We start from the raw sequence: 19,502 nt of genomic DNA on the forward strand, positions 1-19,502 counted from the left end.
ATAGGACCCAGCTTAAATGGCTTCCCAAGCAACGTGGGATTCATACTGAGCTTGCCTCAATCCTCAGCTTTCACACAGGCATGCAAAGTCAGCCACGACAGCAGGTCATGGACATCCAAAGGAAGCCTTATTAATAAAAGGCAGGCCAAAGTGACCCTTGAGATGGGGTGTTGATGGCGCTGAGGCTTTGCACCACGAAGAGAAAGCAGAGCAGCAGAATGTCTTAAACTGTCAGGGACCTGCCATTCTACCTTTTCCCCACAGGTGCTGGTAGCCAGTGACAGGCACCTTATGGCCTTTTACTAGCCTGGGACAAGCAGTGGTGCCAGGCACAGCACTTTGGGACAGCTAAGCTATTGCACAAGTAAAGGGCGGTCCAGCTGCCTCTGCTTAATGTGCCAAACCTCCGCACACACAAAGCCTAAGGTTTAAATTTCAATTTCCAGGGGTGACTACTTAAGACTACCAGCACAGTTGGCACTGGCAGGTGACCAGCTCAGTCAGGCAGCAGAACCAGCACTAATTGACTCCAGCCTGTGGAACAAGATCCCTCAGCAACGTTACCTGCGGTGCAAAACTCGATGATTTCGCTCCACTCCGAAACGACGTAATCGCCATCGACCTGCTTCGAGGCAGTCTGCACCGCCACCGTGTACTCTGTCCTGGGGCTCAGGAACCAGTGCCCACGCACTGTCATGGGCAGAGGGACAGCCTTGGCCACCAGCTTGGTGGGTACATCCTGACAGAAACAAAAGGACCGAGTGAGACACAAGTCAGCAGTGAAACCAAACCGATCTGCCGCCCTTTCCTTGACTGCTTTTGCTGCGTAGTCCCCAACCACTGGCTCTTGTCCAAAAGCTCGAGTTACCTCCCAGTCTGTTGGTACACCAAAGTGAGCAGTGGCAGAGGACAGTGGTGTAAGGTCTGTTCTAAGAGACATGGGGAGAACTTGCATGTGTGAATTAATTATTTGTTCCAAGTGACCGTAGAGTAATACTATTATGTATAGCCCAAATATATAATTCAGACTAGGGCCATTTACGCTTATGTATGCAAACAAAGACATGCTACTGAGAACAAAAGTGTCTTCATTTAAGAGCTTCTTGTGCCACCACTGTTTTCTTTCAGCCAATGTAATCAAACAAAATTCCTACTGTTTTCACTCAGTCCAGCTACACTGCTGCTGCTACCTTCCAAACTAAATTTCAATTAAACACACTGCAGAGTAACCACGGCTGCTTCACATCTTTCAAAATACCCTTCTGTACAGAAGTGGCAAGAAGAAGCCAAAGAGATTGTGCCTATCTCTGAACCTCTTGATTTCCCCTCCTCTACCCCTTCAGATCCTCTGTTTTACTCTTACATACTCTTTACATACTCTTACTTTTACTCTTATATCACAGGCCCAGGGTGCAACCAAGAAAAATAGCTGCTTGTTGTAGTTGAAATACTTGATTTCTACAGTACCAAAGACTTTGCTTACAGACCACCAAGGGACAGAAAAAAAATTGAAGAATAGGACAGTTTTTGCTAGAACTGTGGGGGAAGGACTCACAATGGAGTTTAATGATTCTCTGTAGTATACCTGAGGAGCTGTGATAGAATGAGAGATATTTATTATTGGATATTCACCAGTAGTAACAGAATAGTAAGACAGCTGCCATGTGAAAAGCGAGCACTTTAAACGACACCTTTAACTGTCCACCTATAAATACTGCTCAACAATCATCTTCCTATAAATACTATCATAGTAGTCCTTTAAGGAAAAAAAGAATAAAAGGGAGATGTTTTCTGGTCATGATTTCTAAGAAAGACCTGAAGGATTTTTTTTTTCTTGTCTCCTATTATGGAAAAAAATCTTTCTCCTTTTGTTCTTCTATCAACAAAAATTTATCTTCAGTTTCTGTATTAAGAAACTGTAAAATTGGCAGCTTGGGATATTACAAGAATTGATGTAATTGAGTGATAATCCAGGGTAAAATTTTGTTGTCATAATTTCTCTTTTACCAATTATTCTTTAAATCAAATAATAGTTGAGTGAAAACTTTATATGAAAAGGAGAGAGTTGTGCATGCTAAAATTAATAGTATGTAGAGAAAAATTACAAAGAAAAAAAAGAAAAAAAAAAAAGAGACCACCAAATGACATTTATAGCTACCACCCTCACTGGACTGAGTCTGCTACTGCTAAAGCAGTCAGCAGGTACCACAGTCAATACCACTGGTCTTCCTGTCACCTCCTCTTGGGTCATGGTAAAAACAGCTTCCACCTGGGTCAGATCTTTGTGTTCATGCCCTAGTGGTGGCTTTTCCCCCAATGATTTTGTCAGTTTTCATGTAACATTAAAAACACTGTTGCCCCCAGGGGTCAAAGCTTTACCTTCCAGCAGTGCATCAGCAACCTCTTTTAACCATACCAAGAAAGGAGGACACTACCAAAAAAAAAAAAAAAAAAAAAAAAAAAAAAAAAAAAAAAAAAAAAAAAAGTAAAAAGAAAGGGGCAGACTGCCACATTGAACTGAGGGGTTAGAGCTGGAGAGATAGATGTAATGCTGCTCACAACTCTAATCTGCTGTTTTTTTCTAAGCAAACACCACCTTTTTTTTCCCTTTTTTTTTTTTTTTTTTTTAAAGGCCGCAATACAGAGGAAACGCTCAAATGTTCTTCTCATTGAGGTTCCTCTGGGATTCTTCAATTATCCCTTTCATCTCTCCTCTGTTCAGCTCTCATTCCTGGCTGAGCTGCCAGAGAAGTGCAAAGCAGGTACTATGCCAGCTCAAGGAGAGCCAGGATTCTAGAGTGGCAGATGGCTGCTCCACTAGCAGCACCCACCAGACAACTCTCAAGGTACCTAGATGGCAACAACTTCTAAGAACAGCCTGGAAGATTTGAATAACTAAGGAACAAGGTGTATGAGTCACTCCACTCTCCTTTCTGGGAAAAGAGGAAGCTTTCAGTCTTCAACTGTCTCCCATTTCATGTTACCCTTCTCTTTGCCAGGTTGTCTCATAGGATACATTGTGGGAACTCAGCACACTCATATTCTAGTCCCAGTTTTGCTAAATATTTGAGGTTTTTTTGTTATTACATGGAAGTAATCATATTTCCATATTTTTAAAAAGTGTGGAGGTATGCAAAATTAATTGAAAGGAAGACAGTTCTAGTCTTTGCATACCACTACCAATACAAACCTTCTTCACAGAGATGAAGACAATAGTCAAAAAAACTTTATGCACCCTAAGTATGCTGAGTATACTTTATATATTTAGTAACAGAAACAGAACAGAACAGTACCAGCAGGAAGGATAAATCATTCATGGATGGTCTCCCAGGCAGACAAGAAAACAAACAGATCCCTTTCCTGAGGTACAGCACAGATCTATCAGGTTATGTCTATATCCCAAGTAACTTACAGCCGTCTGAGCAAACTGATAACTTAATGTTAATTCTGTATAAGTTAGAAAATGAGCTGGTCCTTTGTGTTATCACCTGTGAGAGAGATGGGCACTTGTAGTGCTTTACACTACCTGTAAGGTAAGGAAGGATAAATTCTCCTTGCACAGCTGTCTTCAGGGTGCTGGATGACTCCTAGAAGTAAATCTCAAGGCTCTTTTGTATATCTAGTCAGCAGGGCTCACTCCTCTCTCTGAAAAAAACTCTGCTAGGAGACAAGGGAGTGCTAACCCCCTCCTTTATGCAAAAGCTTTGTTAGGAAGTCAGCAGATGGGTGGGGACTAAAGTCAGTTCCCTGCTGTGAGGATTCAGGCCGGAGTGCTGCAGCTGCTGAGCTTCAGCTGGGAAACTCCTATGGCAGACCTTAGAGGGAGGAAGGGTGTTTGTCTTGAACCGCTCCTGGGTTACACATTTAGAATCTGGGCACTTCAATTATCAACCAAAGTTCATTCTAGAAGGTGTGTTAAAAATTGCTTAGTACTAAAGATGTATGAAAGCAAACACCCAAGTGCTCTGGAACAGAGTTGGAGTATTCAGTCTGTGTTTTACTATTGTCCACCCTCTGCTCTCTGGATCTCTGTCATTCAGCTTGGGAATAAAACCATCAAAAAATTACATTAAAAAAAATCTTAACCGAGTCACTAGCAAAATTAGTAGCAACCAATTTTACTTAATTCCAACAAGACATCCAAAATATCAACCATTTTAATTGATAGATTTTAGTCTCCCATTCTTACAAAGCCAATTACTTTTGTCTCTTGACAAAACAATACTGCACAGTAAAAATGGAATTGCTGCAAAACACAAAATAAATCTGACAGCTTATCTTTATTATACTACCAATATCCTTTCCCTCCCCTCTCTATTTTAAGTCCAATCTCATCGCTACGATAAAGATTCTGAAGTGCATGTGGTGTTTGCTGTACTAGGATGGCTTTACTTTTCAGAAAAAAATATGTTCCAAGTATACACCGATTTGCACATGAATGGAAAAACATGTAGAATAATAAAATAAAATAAATGAGAAAGAATCCACCCCAATTTAGAGAGTATCCTTGTTCCTGCAGTGTAAAATGGGAATTCCAATTCAAAAGCCCCCAGTCCAAAATTAGTAAGAGTAAGAAATAGCAAAAGCACCCTACTTCATTTGCTATTACAATTAAACATGAGGCATATAGTACATACCTACTATAACATTAGGTTCAGTCGTGCTTCACATACTGGTTCCTAGCAACTGCAACACCCTGGCCAAACATGTAAAATTCTCAATTTCAAGCAATAGTAAGTGATTTTTTTGTTACTCTTAATGCATATGTTACTTCCAACAAAAACAAAACAAAACAAAACCAAAAACAAAACAAACAAACAACAAAAAACAACAAAAAACTTCAAATAAGAAAATTATACCCCTGTCATTCTGTCGTTAATCTTAGGAAAAGATTTCATCGGAAATCATATGAAAAATAGTCTTACAATAAAAAGCCTCAGAGAAATTGGTGAGAATATTTTCTGTTTATCCCACTGGCTTAGAAACCAACAGTTATTTAGGTGTTGAGATAATTACAGCCCTTACATTTGTTTTGATGGTTATTTGTGCCTTGCCATACCTTATCTTGTAGATAATGCCAACATTATTTTTAAATTTGAAGAATGTTCTATTGCATTCCACATATCTCTAGGCATCAGTATTTTAATGGTTCTGAGGTCAAAGCAAATTTTTCTGGATTTGGCAAATACAGATCCTGCAATGCCTTCAATATGTTCCTGCACCAGAAGCTTGAGGAAAGAGGCCAGATGAATATTCAGGTCACAGTGCTGAATGCTGCAAAGTAAAATTGCTGGAAGCCTTCCTGAAGTGCATTAGAATTTGTGGTTCTGTTGAAACAATATGTGTTGCTCTCAGGAGTCTGTCACTGAACAAGGACAGACAGGGAATACATATTTTGTAAATAATGATAAAGAACTAGCCAGGAGTAAAAATGGCAGTCTTGCACTACATTGTAGAGGTTTCAAAGGAACTTTCAAACGAAACAGGAAGGGTAAGGTGCAGTTCTCTGTAAAACAAATGTAGTTGTGTGTACATGCACATAGGCTGGAGACATAGAAGGTAGTTTAAGTAAACCAAAATTCCATCAGATAAATCAAAACCCACCTTCGCTAGATATCTAATTCCTGTTTCCCATGGCCTGGCTTTGAAAGGTTAATAAAAAAGAGTTTCATATGTTTAAAATCAAGAATTTGTGCCTTGATTTTTAAATGAAAATTACCTTGTGTTTGAATTTGTTGGAATTCTTGTTTTCTTTCTTGTTGAGATCGATGAAGTAATGAGTAATGCGATCCTTGGATTTAGAATCCATGTCCCAAGAAATCTTGAAGGAATCACACGTGATGTTACTTATTTTGATGTTGTGTGGGACTGGAAGCTCCTCCATTTCTGCAATCCCACTATCTTGTGATTTATTCCCTGCACAGAAAATAAGCACGATTCATTTAGTGAAGGACCCGTTTGATGACAGTTTTGTGTGCTCCTGTACAAGCACATCCCTGAACAGCCTTTCACAAAGGCTCAGAGGCAGTCCTCAGGAGCCAGTGGGGTACAGTTATGCAAGCCTGGATGCCAGTGATGGAAAGCATTGGAAAGGGATGAAATTCCTCGGGTGAATAAGCACTAATAACATGGTGCACAGAGTGGCTGGCATCACCACTGTGTGTGTTTGCAGGCTGACAGGACAAACCATCTAAAGCTATCAAGTGCTTTCTGTTAAGAATCCAGCAATGTCCACAGTTAACATAATGGCTCTATCCATATCTGTCAGTGGCAAAAACACAAGCAGAAATCATATTCATCCTTAAACCATTTTTCAAGCACAAAGCACAGCCAATCTCTGCAAGGTTTATGGATGGTGGATGCATATGCACATATGTATACATATATTTAAAACAGCAGCTCCTTTGAAATGAAGCAATTAACATTTCGATGAGCCACAGCAAAAGGGACACACAAGCAAACTTCATTTTCTGTTCTTTATTATTTTTGTTTTCCAAGCTGCAGTTTTCTTGGGAAGTTATTTTTGAAGAACATATGGGAGGTGAACAAAAGACCATTGACCCCAAAAAGAATCACTGGTTCTAAATTTAGGTCTCCCCTTAGTTCCCAAGGCAACTTTATAGTTCAGCATTCTGTGAACATTACAACTCAGAAACATTAAGTGTTTTTGCACTTACATAAGACCCAAGTCATAAGTGAACAAATAATAAAAAAAAACAAAACAGAAAGCTGAGAAAAAATACTGGGTAAAAAAGGGGAGAAATCTATATGGTGTAAGAGAAGAAGTAAAGAAATAGAACAGAAAATAAAAGAAAACTGAACATAGATAAGGACTAATAGAACCAAAAGAGAAAATGAGAAGCTAATGTCTCTGTAAGAGACGTGTTTCTCCCAAATTCTGGCCAGATGAAGAAGATGGGAACCTCATGCAGGGAGGCAAGGCAACGCATTGTCAGAAATATCATAGTCCCATCTGATTACAGAGAAAGATAGTATTTATATTTTCATCATAACTGGTAAAAAATTATAAAGAAACATAACTCAGAGGTGTTTGGGCAGTAATAAAAGTGAAAATTTTATTTGGAAAACATCAGCGTCTCAACATACTCTGCCAAAGAATTATTCCAGCACTTCAATGCAGGAATATTACTATTGGCCTGATTGTTCACAATTCTGCTCATAGATATGTGAAATTCAATCAGAGTCTGCAAAATTCATAGATCTCCAGCTAGTATTGTGAATAATGTATTTTTACTGATGACTTCAAGACCTAATAAAACTATTTTTCTATTTTTATTTTATGCAATACATCCAAAAGGTTGTCTATTCTTCAAAAATTCTATAGCTTTTTTTTTTTCTTTTCCTTTTTCAACTAATACAAAAATCAGTTAGTGCACGGTCCTGCTCAAAATTCCCCCTTATTTGTGCCATACACAATGACATTTTCAACAGCTGCACCGGCTGCAACAGACTCAGAAATACCAGTCATTACTGAAAGCTTTCTCTTCATATGAAAGACGTGGTAAGTGCTTTTCCCAACATGACATTTCAGAAAGCCAGCAGGGAGAAAATGGCACTGCTTTCTTTTGCAAGCAATTTGTATTTGAAAGATGACTGAGAGCTCTGGCAGGTACACTGAAAAGGCTTCGTCAGATCAGCTCTTCCAGGAGCGAGGCTCTGTGTTTAAGTAGAAGATGAAGTGTGGCTGCTGAGGTTCTCAGAGCAGGAGAGATGGACAGACTGAGACCCCTGTATAACATCCTGAACAGACAGGCAGCCAGGAAATCCAAGCCATAAATCCACAATACCTTAATGTGCAAATTGTTTGCCTAAAAATGAGCTTTTTTATTCCATACCCCGGGCCTGAGCAGTGTTACAAACAGCCAAGGTGGTTTAAGCCTCAGGACACGTGCAAAGCTGTGATGACCATTGACAAAAAGTAACAGAGAGAAAGAAGCATTTTCGAGAACATCAGTGGCAAAGAACAAATATGCTTCTAGAAATAGGTATAATTTTCTGTGTGTTTCTTGGTATTAATATCTGGCACACATCTTCAGATATCTGCATTCCCATTCCTTTAAATTTCTCTGCTTTTGAAGTGAGTAAATGGCTTTAAGTAAATGTCAAGAAGAAAATCTCCAGGCAATTTTTAGGGTTAGGCTTGAAAGAGTCAAAGAGCCTACAGCTTCAGGAAAATGGGCTGGAAAGGGCATGCCAAGGCCAACCTGGCAGGGCCCCAAAATTGCTGCTTCTACATCTTGGTGATCTGGAAACCCATGGGTGCTGGGGTTAGGGGTAGGGTAGTGGTTAGATAGAAAATCAGGTGATACAACACACATATTTTAGGAGAAATACAAAGACAACAACAACAACAAAAAAAACCTAAGCACACCTAACATGCCAAGCTCCTGAAGAACCTCCACCTCTAGCACTGGCCTTTTTCCTGGGACTGAAAGTTTGCTACAAAAAAGAAAGCCTAGATTCAGTGGTGATTGTTCTGTTCACCCAAACCATGCCTGTCTGCACTCAAGAACCTCAAAGCAGCCTCTAGATTGCTGCAATTTTTTTTTTTTTTTTTATGATGGGTGAGACATCCAGAAGTCACTGAATGAATTTGGAAATATAAAAGCACGGGGAAGCCTTGGTGATATCCCACAAGCAGTGACTGGGAGGAAAGTCAGTGGAACCATGGTGACGCCGCTTCTGTGTCACCACAGTATTCCCCTACACTGATGCAATTTCACTCATCAGGGCTCTGCTGTCATGCAGAAGAGGGTGCACCAAGTGCTGGGTGCAACGTGTCTGGGAATACACACAAGACAGTAACTCCTGCAGGTACTTCTGTGAGCTGTCAGCTCCATGAAAACCTAGGAATGTGATGGGATGACTCAGGATCATGAGCCAGAAATAAGCAAGGCAAGACTGCGCTCACAAAGTACAAAATTAAAAGCTAATTCTAGATTCTTAATATATTCTGGGAAGACATCTGAAAATGAAAGTATGTGTAGATGAGGATGAGAAATAAATTCTGAGACCCTGAAAGATCATGTTTATATATATATATATATAGATAGATACCAACAGCATATGTAATAAACACACTAAAGGCCAAACAGAATGTTATAACATGAACCACACTGGAGAAAAAAAATCTCAGCTTATTCAGATTCTAAAATGCATGCACTGGGGAAGACAGCATGTGGTTTTCTCAAGTTAACATTTTCAATACAACGGGAGATATTAGCTATGGTATTTTGAAGTAGAAATATTTGATGAGTGGGAATCAATGTCTGAAGAGCACACAGCTACCATGACATAAGAAATTCTCTTATTAGATGTGGATGCTAACAGCTGAGAACAACTCATTTACAAACAGGAACTCCCATAACATGAACACAGAAACCCTTACATCTTCTGAAACACAGAAGTTTTTCCCTTTTCTTGTCTTGACAATTCAGCTGATAGGTTATATATCAGATCTATACAGGTAAAATATTGTAATTACAGAAATCTGATATAAACTGACAATATTTAAGTGCTGTAATTGAGACTGAATGCTCCAACTGATTGAGAAGGTATTTAATTTCCTCAGAAATTCAACAGAAGGGAGAAAACTTCATTCTGAATAACCATCAAAAATGACAGGGAAGTGCCAGGGAATTAGATATTAGCTGCTACCTTAAATTTAACTAAGCAAAAATAGAGTCTCATGTTTTCCCCCTGCGCTCTGGAATGAATGGCTCCCTGTCCAACTGCTGGTTATATAGAATTGTTTTACAGAGCCAGGACAATATGTCCTCACCAAGCAAAAAAATAATCTGAATACCAATATTTCAATGTCCATGGCAACAACTCGTTCAAGAGAGACAGTGAAATCACACAGAGGAAATGCAAATGCAACAACATTCTAAAAATTATTAAACCAAGGCTATTATTTGTTAGACTACGTAAGTGCACTTCTTTAGGATAGCTATTCTATTTCAAAGCTCAATTTTTTAATCAATAACCACAGAAGTAATGTTTATGTTTTGTTTGTGCCTCTTTTCATGTGAAAAAAAATGAGTGAAGAGTCTCCGACTCTTAAGTATCTCTCTCTCTTCTCCCCCAGAATCCTGGTAAACTACCTCCCAATAGAGATTTTTATACTTATGTAAGCACATGTAGTAATATTTTCTAAATAAGTATCCTTGTAAAACTAATTCCTAAATTAGATAAAGAGAGAATGCCTGACCCTAGAAATCCTGTTAGAGGGATAAACCCCTCTAAACCTTATCCTCATTTCCTCCCCATTGTCTGATCCTATTGTTGTGTACTTTCTAGTAAGAAATGTGCACCGTGTCCAAAATCTTTTTAAAATAGTTTCAAAAATAAAGCGTTACTCAACTATAACATGTATTTCTATATTTACTGAGTGGTTTTGAAATATGCATTCGGATTCTCTTATTACTTGGTTTTAACAGCTTAATTTATCTGTCTCCTGCTAATCTAGGACATTAACTTCAGCAGGAACATTCCACAGGCAAACCAAAGAGAACACGACTGGACTCAGCGAGCACAAACGTGCCTTCAGTACAGACATCTTCTTCAGCTGAGAATGCCCCGAAGGGTGCCCACATAAACAAAGCGCTGAGCAGTCTCTGAGTTGCCTGGTTTCTCTGCTGAAAAAATTGTCTCGGGCCTTTACAAAGGATTTGGTTCTTTCTCACACGGAGGATGAATGCACCGTACAAGTGGTGCAGTGATTCAGCTCAGCAGCAGCGCAGCTCTCCCTCCTGCCGCTGCCAGAGAGATGCGCAGGCTCGCAGCTCCCAGGGAGCAGCTCCTGCTCTCTCCAAGCCTGGCTTTTCAGTGTTCAGCCCGCTGGCACCAGGGAGCGGGTGCCTCGCTCCGCAGGCTCTCCCGTTTGTCCGCGGCACAGCCGGGACCTCTGGGCACGGGCTGGAGCTGGGCATGGGCTGGAGATGGGAACGGGCTGGAGATGGGCAGAGGTTGGAGATGGGAACGGGCTGGAGATGGGAACGGGCTGGAGCTGGGCACGGGCTGGAGATGGGAACGGGCTGGAGATGGGCACGGGCTGGAGATGGGCACGGGCTGGAGATGGGCATGGGCTGGAGATGGGCAGAGGTTGGAGATGGGAACGGGCTGGAGATGGGCATGGGCTGGAGATGGGCATGGGCTGGAGCTGGGCACGGGCTGGAGATGGGCAGAGGTTGGAGATGGGAACGGGCTGGAGATGGGCACGGGCTGGAGATGGGCAGAGGTTGGAGATGGGAACGGGCTGGAGATGGGCACGGGCTGGAGATGGGAACGGGCTGGAGATGGGCAGAGGTTGGAGATGGGAACGGGCTGGAGATGGGCAGAGGTTGGAGATGGGCACGGGCTGGAGCTGGGCACGGGCTGGAGATGGGCACGGGCTGGAGATGGGCAGAGGTTGGAGATGGGAACGGGCTGGAGATGGGCAGAGGTTGGAGATGGGCACGGGCTGGAGCTGGGCACGGGCTGGAGATGGGCACGGGCTGGAGATGGGAACGGGCTGGAGCTGGGCACGGGCTGGAGATGGGAACGGGCTGCAGATGGGAATGGGCTGGAGATGGGCAGAGGTTGGAGATGGGAACGGGCTGGAGATGGGCAGAGGTTGGAGATGGGCACGGGCTGGAGATGGGCACGGGCTGGAGATGGGCACGGACTGGAGATGGGAACGGGCTGGAGATGGGCACGGGTTGGAGATGGGAACGGGCTGCAGATGGGAATGGGCTGGAGATGGGCAGAGGTTGGAGATGGGAACGGGCTGGAGATGGGCACGGGCTGGAGATGGGAACGGGCTGGAGCTGGGCACGGGCTGGAGCTGGGCACGGGCTGGAGATGGGCACGGGCTGGAGATGGGAACGGGCTGGAGATGGGAACGGGCTGCAGATGGGAATTGGCTGGAGATGGGCACGGGCTGGAGATGGGCACGGGCTGGAGATGGGCACGGACTGGAGATGGGCACGGGCTGGAGATGGGAACGGGCTGGAGATGGGCAGAGGTTGGAGATGGGAACGGGCTGGGGATGGGCAGAGGTAGGAGATGGGAACGGGCTGGAGATGGGCAGAGGTTGGAGATGGGAACGGGCTGGAGATGGGCAGAGGTTGGAGATGGGAACGGGCTGGAGATGGGCACGGGCTGGAGCTGGGCACGGGCTGGAGATGGGCACGGGCTGGAGATGGGAACGGGCTGGAGATGGGAACGGGCTGGAGATGGGCAGAGGTTGGAGATGGGCACGGGCTGGAGCTGGGAATGGGTTGGAGCTGGGAATAGGTTGGAGCTGGGCACGGTTTGGAGCTGGGAACGGTTTGGAGCTGGGAACGGGCTGGTGCTGGGAACGGGCTGGAGATGGGAACGGGCTGGAGATGGGCACGGGCTGGAGATGGGCACGGGCTGGAGGTGGGCACAAGCCGCACGCCACCCAGCCCAGGCGCTCACTTGCCCTTGACCAAAAGCAGGTTGGACTTGGGGGGTTTCGTTTCCTCAGACTTGTGTGCTCCTAGCTCGCTGACAGCAGCGGGAATACACAACGCGCTGCCGGGCAAACCTGAATAACAGGTATAGCAGTGGATTTTAGAAGGTGGTTTTGCTATCAGAACTGAAGGGCGTTGGTTTACGGCTCCTTCTCTCAGCAGGCACCGAATGCAACATTATGTTCAACAGGAAGTTAAGTGTATCTTTACAGAGAAGGTTACTATAATTAGTAAGCAGAAAATAAATAGTCACATTATAATATTTCTGTGCAATATAAATTTTGGCGTAGATACTAGATTCTCAGCAGTGGGTTTGTCGGGCCATATGTATTCCTTTTAAGTTAATGATAAACCCCAAATATTTCTTAAATATGACAGCAGAAACTGTAACAAGAAAAGAACCAACAATATTCACTCCTGTGATAAGACCATAGATATCTTGAATTACACATGGAATAATTTTGGTACAAAATATGCATCTGTTAATCCAAAAGCAAAGGCTACTCTCCAAAAGATTTCATGCGTATGATTTGTAATTATGTTTAGGTACAATTTTGATATGACAGACACAAAATACATTTACAATGACAAATACATATATACATATATACATATATACATATATACATATATACATATATACATATATACATATATACATATATACATATATACATTTGTCATTGTAAATGTATTTTGTGTCTGTCATATCAAAATTGTACCTGAACACGACTGTGGAAACCACTAATACTTTTACTATGCTAAGACAAAAATACCGACAAAAAATATCACCTTTGGGCAGTGAGTCTCCTCAGGCTCCCTTTGCATGCAGTGAAGAGAGGCAGTTTCCCAGATGGGATAATCTGAGTACCTACAGGTAGCTCTCATGTTTTACTTTTCCCTGGAGGAATCTACTTCTCTTCAGAGACTAGAGAGGGAGGTCTCAGAAGCTAAGAGCTAGCTGGAGTTACATTTTATAATAATTTCCTAAACTGCATTTGTCAATTTGACTGATTCTTATGATGCAACAGCAATTTACAAGATTTCTGCCAAAGGAAAAAAAGAAAAAAAACATTGGGATAAAAAGTACATTTCACACTGTAGCCAATTTCTGAACTCCTTAGCAAAAAAATCTGCATGTCACTGACTCAGAAATATCCTTTAGACTGATGCTTTAAAAGGGATAAACTTTTCAAGAATAATTTCCTACATTTCTGTGTCAAATACATAATTTATCCCCACAATATTTTTTTCTGAAAGCACTGAGAGGATCAAATATCTCAGGACCATTTAAGTTTGAATGTGGATGAATTTATAACTCACTAACTGCAATTACACATAAATTATTTAATAACTGCAATTATTTTAAAATAAATAGTGCATTTAATTGCATCATTAAACTAATTTCTCAAAATAATTGTCTCCTCTCTTGCCATTATCATACAGAAAATTCAGATATATCACTATACATTGTCCTCTGTGGTTATCAGTTAAATAGTCTAAATCAGCCCAAATTCTTCCTTTGTTTTTTGAATATCCTTACTTGAAACAAAAATTTAAGTATCTATTTGTAACTTCAGAAATACCTAAATTATTTTGAAAAGTCTTACCGAAATCAGTGGAATCTAAGCTGAGTTACTCAAGAACTTCTGAAACACAATGTGCAATTATGTGCACAAATTTCACAAACCCAAAGCGTAACACAAACCCCAACTGCAAATCAGATCAGTGGCTAAACTGGCAGGGCTGGCCTTATTCTTTCACTTAGATTTAATTCTTATTTGATATCCTGATATCTTGGAAGCATTAGTATTTATACATTATTCATTCAAAATGAAACCACATTTTCAAAATTTTCAAAATGTTGTTCAAAAGTTGTTGTTCAAAAATGTTGTTCCATTGTTCAAAATGTCCAACATTTTCAAAATGTTGATAGCAGCCAAACCACCAGACTGAGTACAGAAATGGAAATAGATGCAAGTCCCTGTTGATATAATTCCAATTTTTAGAGCTCCTCTTACTCCTATTTGATATTTTTTTTAAGAATATTTATAAGAAAACCAGGTGTCTCTATGCCCTTAATAAAGTATTTGGTGTCCCACAAGGTTGGGTCATTATTATTGAATTTTTCCTCTTTTCTTTTTGCAATTTCATTACAAGTAAGTTGAGGAGTGTTAACACAGTAATATTCTAAATTAAACACACAGGGCTTCACACAAAATTTAGTTTTCACTGTTTTAAAAATAAATGGAGAAAATATGAAAAAGGAGGACTTTTATTTTCAGACGAAAATATGCAACTGAAAGGTTGTAAATAATCATGTAAGTGCATATTTCTTCACTAAGCACCAGGAGAACTGTAAGACTGAAAAACCACTTAGGCTAGAAGATTAAACTTCCACCCATGCTATTATATCTACTCTCCCCTATATCTTAGATATGGAGATCTCTTGAGATCCATTGGCCCTACCATGCTCTAAGGACTGGCCAAATCCCTGGACAGAGAGCTAAGAAGTGCTGGGATCTCCTTTTATGAACCATGAATACCAAACCCAAACAAACTGAATTGGCCAGATAAGCCTGGAGTGAATGCAAACGTCACCACCATCCATCAGCGTCTTGCTCCTCATCCTGTCCACTGGCTCTTCAAAACTGTATGCAAAAATTGTATGCAAAACAATTTATACCCGGTTCCCTCTAAAGTTCTCAGAATGCTTTTACTAAACACAGCTTCATTTTTCACCGTACCTTGTCATGTAAAGCTAAACAAGTTTCTCTGCGACCTTCTATGAAATGAGAGTTGCAGAATGGCAAAAAAAAACCAAAAAAACAACTAAACAAAACCTCCCACTGGCAAACGATTGGTTTTCACGGCTCTGCCATCAGAGACAGGCAAGGGCAATTCTGTCTTCTTGAAATCTAAAAGGACATTATTTCAGGCCACAAACACCAAGCTACTTCAGTATTTATCCCTAATTAAACACTCCCATTTTGTTCAGCGCAGCAAGCTGCAGTACATGGGTGATAAGTGGCTCTTCTCAGCATGTGTTGGCTACAAGATACATTTGAAAAACACAATTTAATTAAAATGCGCATTACTGAGGTGCTGAAAGGGAAACAAAGTAACAAGGGATGTAAACGGCTTCAAGCCACCATCTTGCTTAATTTAAATGCCATTTGAAAATCGAAATTAACTTTTCAGCCCTTACATATACAACTAGAATTTGAGTATAATGCATGCTTTCAGTTACACAGAATTCCAGACTTGGAAAGCAAGTATGTCAGAAACTACTATAAAATCTCTCCCAGACCAATCGATCACATTTAGCACTTAATTCATTTAGCAGAAGTCTGTGTTATCAGGTCTCTATTATTATCTATCCAGTGTGAAGTTCTGATCATGCTTCAGACTGCGTTCAGGCCCATTTTGTGTTATGTTTTTGTAAGGATTATATCCCAGTGCTGTTTTGCTGAAAACTGGGAGTAAAATTTTTCAGCAGACTTCCACCCAGTTAATTCCTGGAGGGGCAGATTTTGGAGCAGGAAGGGATACAAAGCTTTTAATGACATGAGGCTCATCTCTTCTGGCGAATAAAATGTACAGCTGGGTCTGAGACTGTGGAACTGCCTGTGTCTCCACGACTAACAACAAAGGAAAACAGATCTCATAGATGAAGGCACTGACTGTATGACCCCAAACAAGTAGCTTGGGGCGAGATTCTGATACAAGTTACACTGCTCTGGGTCACTGGCCAAATTGCTCCAGTGCTCTTCCTCTAACAGTGTAATTGAGGCAAAGCATTGCCCTTAGTATTAAAAACAGTGGAAAACTAACTGTGCATTACAAAAGTAAGTGTCCTTTCGTGATTTGTGCTTCCACATGTCACTGAACAAAGGAGAGAGACAAACACTTCCATTTTAGTTCATTATTATAAACCTCATCCATATCGGTTTACCTCATTCTTCGTCTGGCAACAACTTGTGCCATTTACTGCAGCTGTGTCTTCATTGAAATCAAAAATGCGTTCTCTACTTCAAGTTAAGTCATGTGAGTTGAAATCTAGCAAGATGAGGCAGCCTTGTATTCACGTGAGCTTTAATGTGACCTGCCAGCTTGCATGAAACTGCAAGTGCCTTGATCACAAAAGGATTTTTAAATTTAAAATCCACTTCCTTTCAACAAAGGGAAGCCCAGACAGAAAGGCAAAACTCGTCACTTGAAGGGCAGCAGAGAGAACTCAAGGCTGGGAAACAGAGTTTTACTAAGCATATTCCTTGAGAAAGTAGGGTGCCCAGCATGAGTGGGCTTTTGTAACTCTCGGGATACCCTGCAAGTCTGCAGCATGAATGAGCATTTATTTACTTCAGCACACTGGCAACTGCTGTGTGCTTTTCACACACCTCTCTTGTAAGGAATGGGATTTGGCCCTGGTTTGCACCAGTTTGTGCTTTTAAGATGTGATTTGATACGTATTACATATTCACAATAGTTCAGGAAATTCTACTTTATAACTTGCACTGTTTTACTTTATATTTAAAGTGTATGCACGTTTCAGAATTGTCTGCCTGTTTCAGACTTTCTCTCAGGCCCTGACAAGTAAAGGATATAGAGGTTTCGAGAGGTTGGTTTTTTTGTTTTTTTTTTTTTGGCAGGAGTTGGTCTGTTTTGTTTCATTTTTAGCCAGTTTCCTAGGGAAACCAAACACTGTCAAGGCTTTTAGATGGAGGTCTGCCACTGGTTGACTGTTCCTAACTTTTGAATCTCTGACAAGAGCAGAGAGCTCACAGATAACTTAGGTTGATGCCAGTTTCTTTAAGGGAGGCAAGCATGCAGAAATGAGAGGATCCTGCTAAACACTCCTTATCAAGAGGAAGGCTACAATGAGGTCAAGCTTTTCACTGTTACTAGAGTATAAAGATGACACCGTTATGAATATGGTAGTCAAAAGAAATCTTTCAGCAGAGTCTTCACCACATTGGAATTCACCCCTCACTGAGAGAAAATATAGCATACTGACCCATACTGACTGTGCATATTTATTAAAAGTCTCAGCTGTAGCTCATCAGCTTCCTGACCTGATGGCATTTATGACAGAACTCTCCCATAGGAGAGTTCTAATGAAAGAGTTCTTTCATCTAATGAAAATTGTCTCATGAAGAGGAGAAAACTCAGAGCAAAGTTTTGATGCAATTAAGTTAAAAGAAACCTACAATTCTGAAAACATCAGGTTCAAATTCATGGTCCTCAATAACTCTCATATTGCTTTTTTAAAAAAGTGCAGCTCAGTTGGATTCTTAAAATTGTTCCCTTTACAAATTTTTCTGTAGTTGTATTACGCAGGCTATCAACAGCCATTGGACTGCAACAATGCCACCAATCATGATCGTGACAAGACAAAAATTGATTAGCTATAGAGGAATAGCTGCACAACCGTCTACAAATTCACAATGCCAAACAAGTCCCCTTGGGTATGGTACTTAAAAAGAATTCATATTTAGATTAGTTTTTCATCTTTAGGATTTAGAGCATTTGAAAGCATCTCAAGGAATGCTCTCCAGTTCCCACTCCCTACTATATGAGCTAATCTAACAAGCATACTGAAATACACTGAAGGATTTAGTTTCCCTCTCTGGCTTCCATCTCCAGCACTGCACACTTGCACTAGGGCTGACAGCCCCACCAGGCAGCCTCGGGGGTTCCCTGATGGTCTGCTCAAGGAAGCAACACAGAAACCAGCTGAGCATTACAGAATATACAAAGAATAGAAAAAGGAGAATCACTAAATGTGGAGATTGTGGCTCTGTGTTCCCTGCATTTGTCCAGTTATGAAAAGCACAGAGTACTAGATATGTTCCTACCACAAAGGTCATGCTGGGCCACCTGGCTACCCGATGTGTCACAAAACCTAAAATTAAACTCTTAATGCTCTAGAAAGGCTGCTCTACTCAGATTCCTAGGTAACAAGTATGATTTAAGAACTCCATGCTACCTAAATAGTGACAAAGAGGAGAACAGAAGTGGCATATTGTTTGTGTCAGGATCCCAAAGCATGGCACAGAGTGGTTCACAGAGGAAACAAAGAATTTGTTGAGGTACCCAGAGTTTCAGGTGCCTCCATCTACTGGGGAAAGAAAGCAACTTTTACACATGGACAGAGGTGAGACAATCACAATAAATGGCATGAGAAGTCTTACTGCCCAAACCTGCCATTTCATGAAGAGTAAGGTGGCAGCTGTGTCATCAGAGTACAAGTAACACTGCCTAAAATTCCAGTATGTTCCACACAAGAGGGACATTACTTCCCTGTGATCTACTGGAATCAGTGAGCAGCCTGAGGGGATTTTCAGTTCCTGTGATTAGAGACACATCTTGGAACTACACTGGAAGTGTGAAGTGTGATGAACCAGTGTTCCTCAGAAACATTAGTGCTCTGAAAGTCACATGCTTACTGCTCAATACTTATATTAAGTTACCTGCATAAAGTTCATCATGAAAGTGTAAGTGCATAGTATTTACCTTATGTCATAACATGGAAGGAGGACCTTAGTAGCATTAAAAAATACAATCTGCTGCATGTCCTGATTTTAATTTTATCCCTTCCTTTATATAAACTCACATATAATTTCCCTTTACATAAGTTGCATTAAAAAGAACAACACAGCATGAGTCACTCCACAGATATTTGCACACTAGAATTTACAGCTGTCCTGAAAGACTGAAAGAACCTTTTAACATCTTTTTATCCTGCTTATTTTGAACTCCAAGTGTTTTTAACTATGAATATACATGGAAGTGAACTGTAAAAAAATGCTCAGAATAATCTTTAAAAAATGTTTTTTCTAGCCAAAAGTTAAATGCAGATTATAAATACAGGTTAAATATATCAGCAAATATATAAATTTATCTTATAAAAAAGGACAGATTAAATCCAGATAAATTGCAACTTATAGAGAAGAACTCCAAATGAAATGCTTATCTGTATGAAATAAGATAGAGCACACACAC

The 19,502-nt window shown here is 40.9% G+C and overlaps 1 protein-coding gene across 2 annotated transcripts in view; it reads right to left on the minus strand.

The window, feature by feature from the left end:
- The window catches only part of PHYHIPL (phytanoyl-CoA 2-hydroxylase interacting protein like), a 56,276-nt gene that overhangs the window by 4,401 nt on the left and 32,373 nt on the right, over positions 1 to 19,502 (minus strand). For both annotated transcript variants that reach the window (XM_062496584.1, XM_062496585.1), the window contains exons 2-3: positions 5,720 to 5,916; positions 565 to 739 (exon numbers count right to left, since the gene is read on the minus strand). In XM_062496584.1, the coding sequence (XP_062352568.1) occupies positions 565 to 739; positions 5,720 to 5,916 (372 nt within the window). The remainder of the gene's footprint in view (positions 1 to 564; positions 740 to 5,719; positions 5,917 to 19,502) is intronic.

Source organism: Cinclus cinclus, chromosome 7 (assembly GCF_963662255.1).
Source record: "Cinclus cinclus chromosome 7, bCinCin1.1, whole genome shotgun sequence".
Classification (NCBI taxonomy): Eukaryota; Metazoa; Chordata; class Aves; order Passeriformes; family Cinclidae; genus Cinclus; species Cinclus cinclus.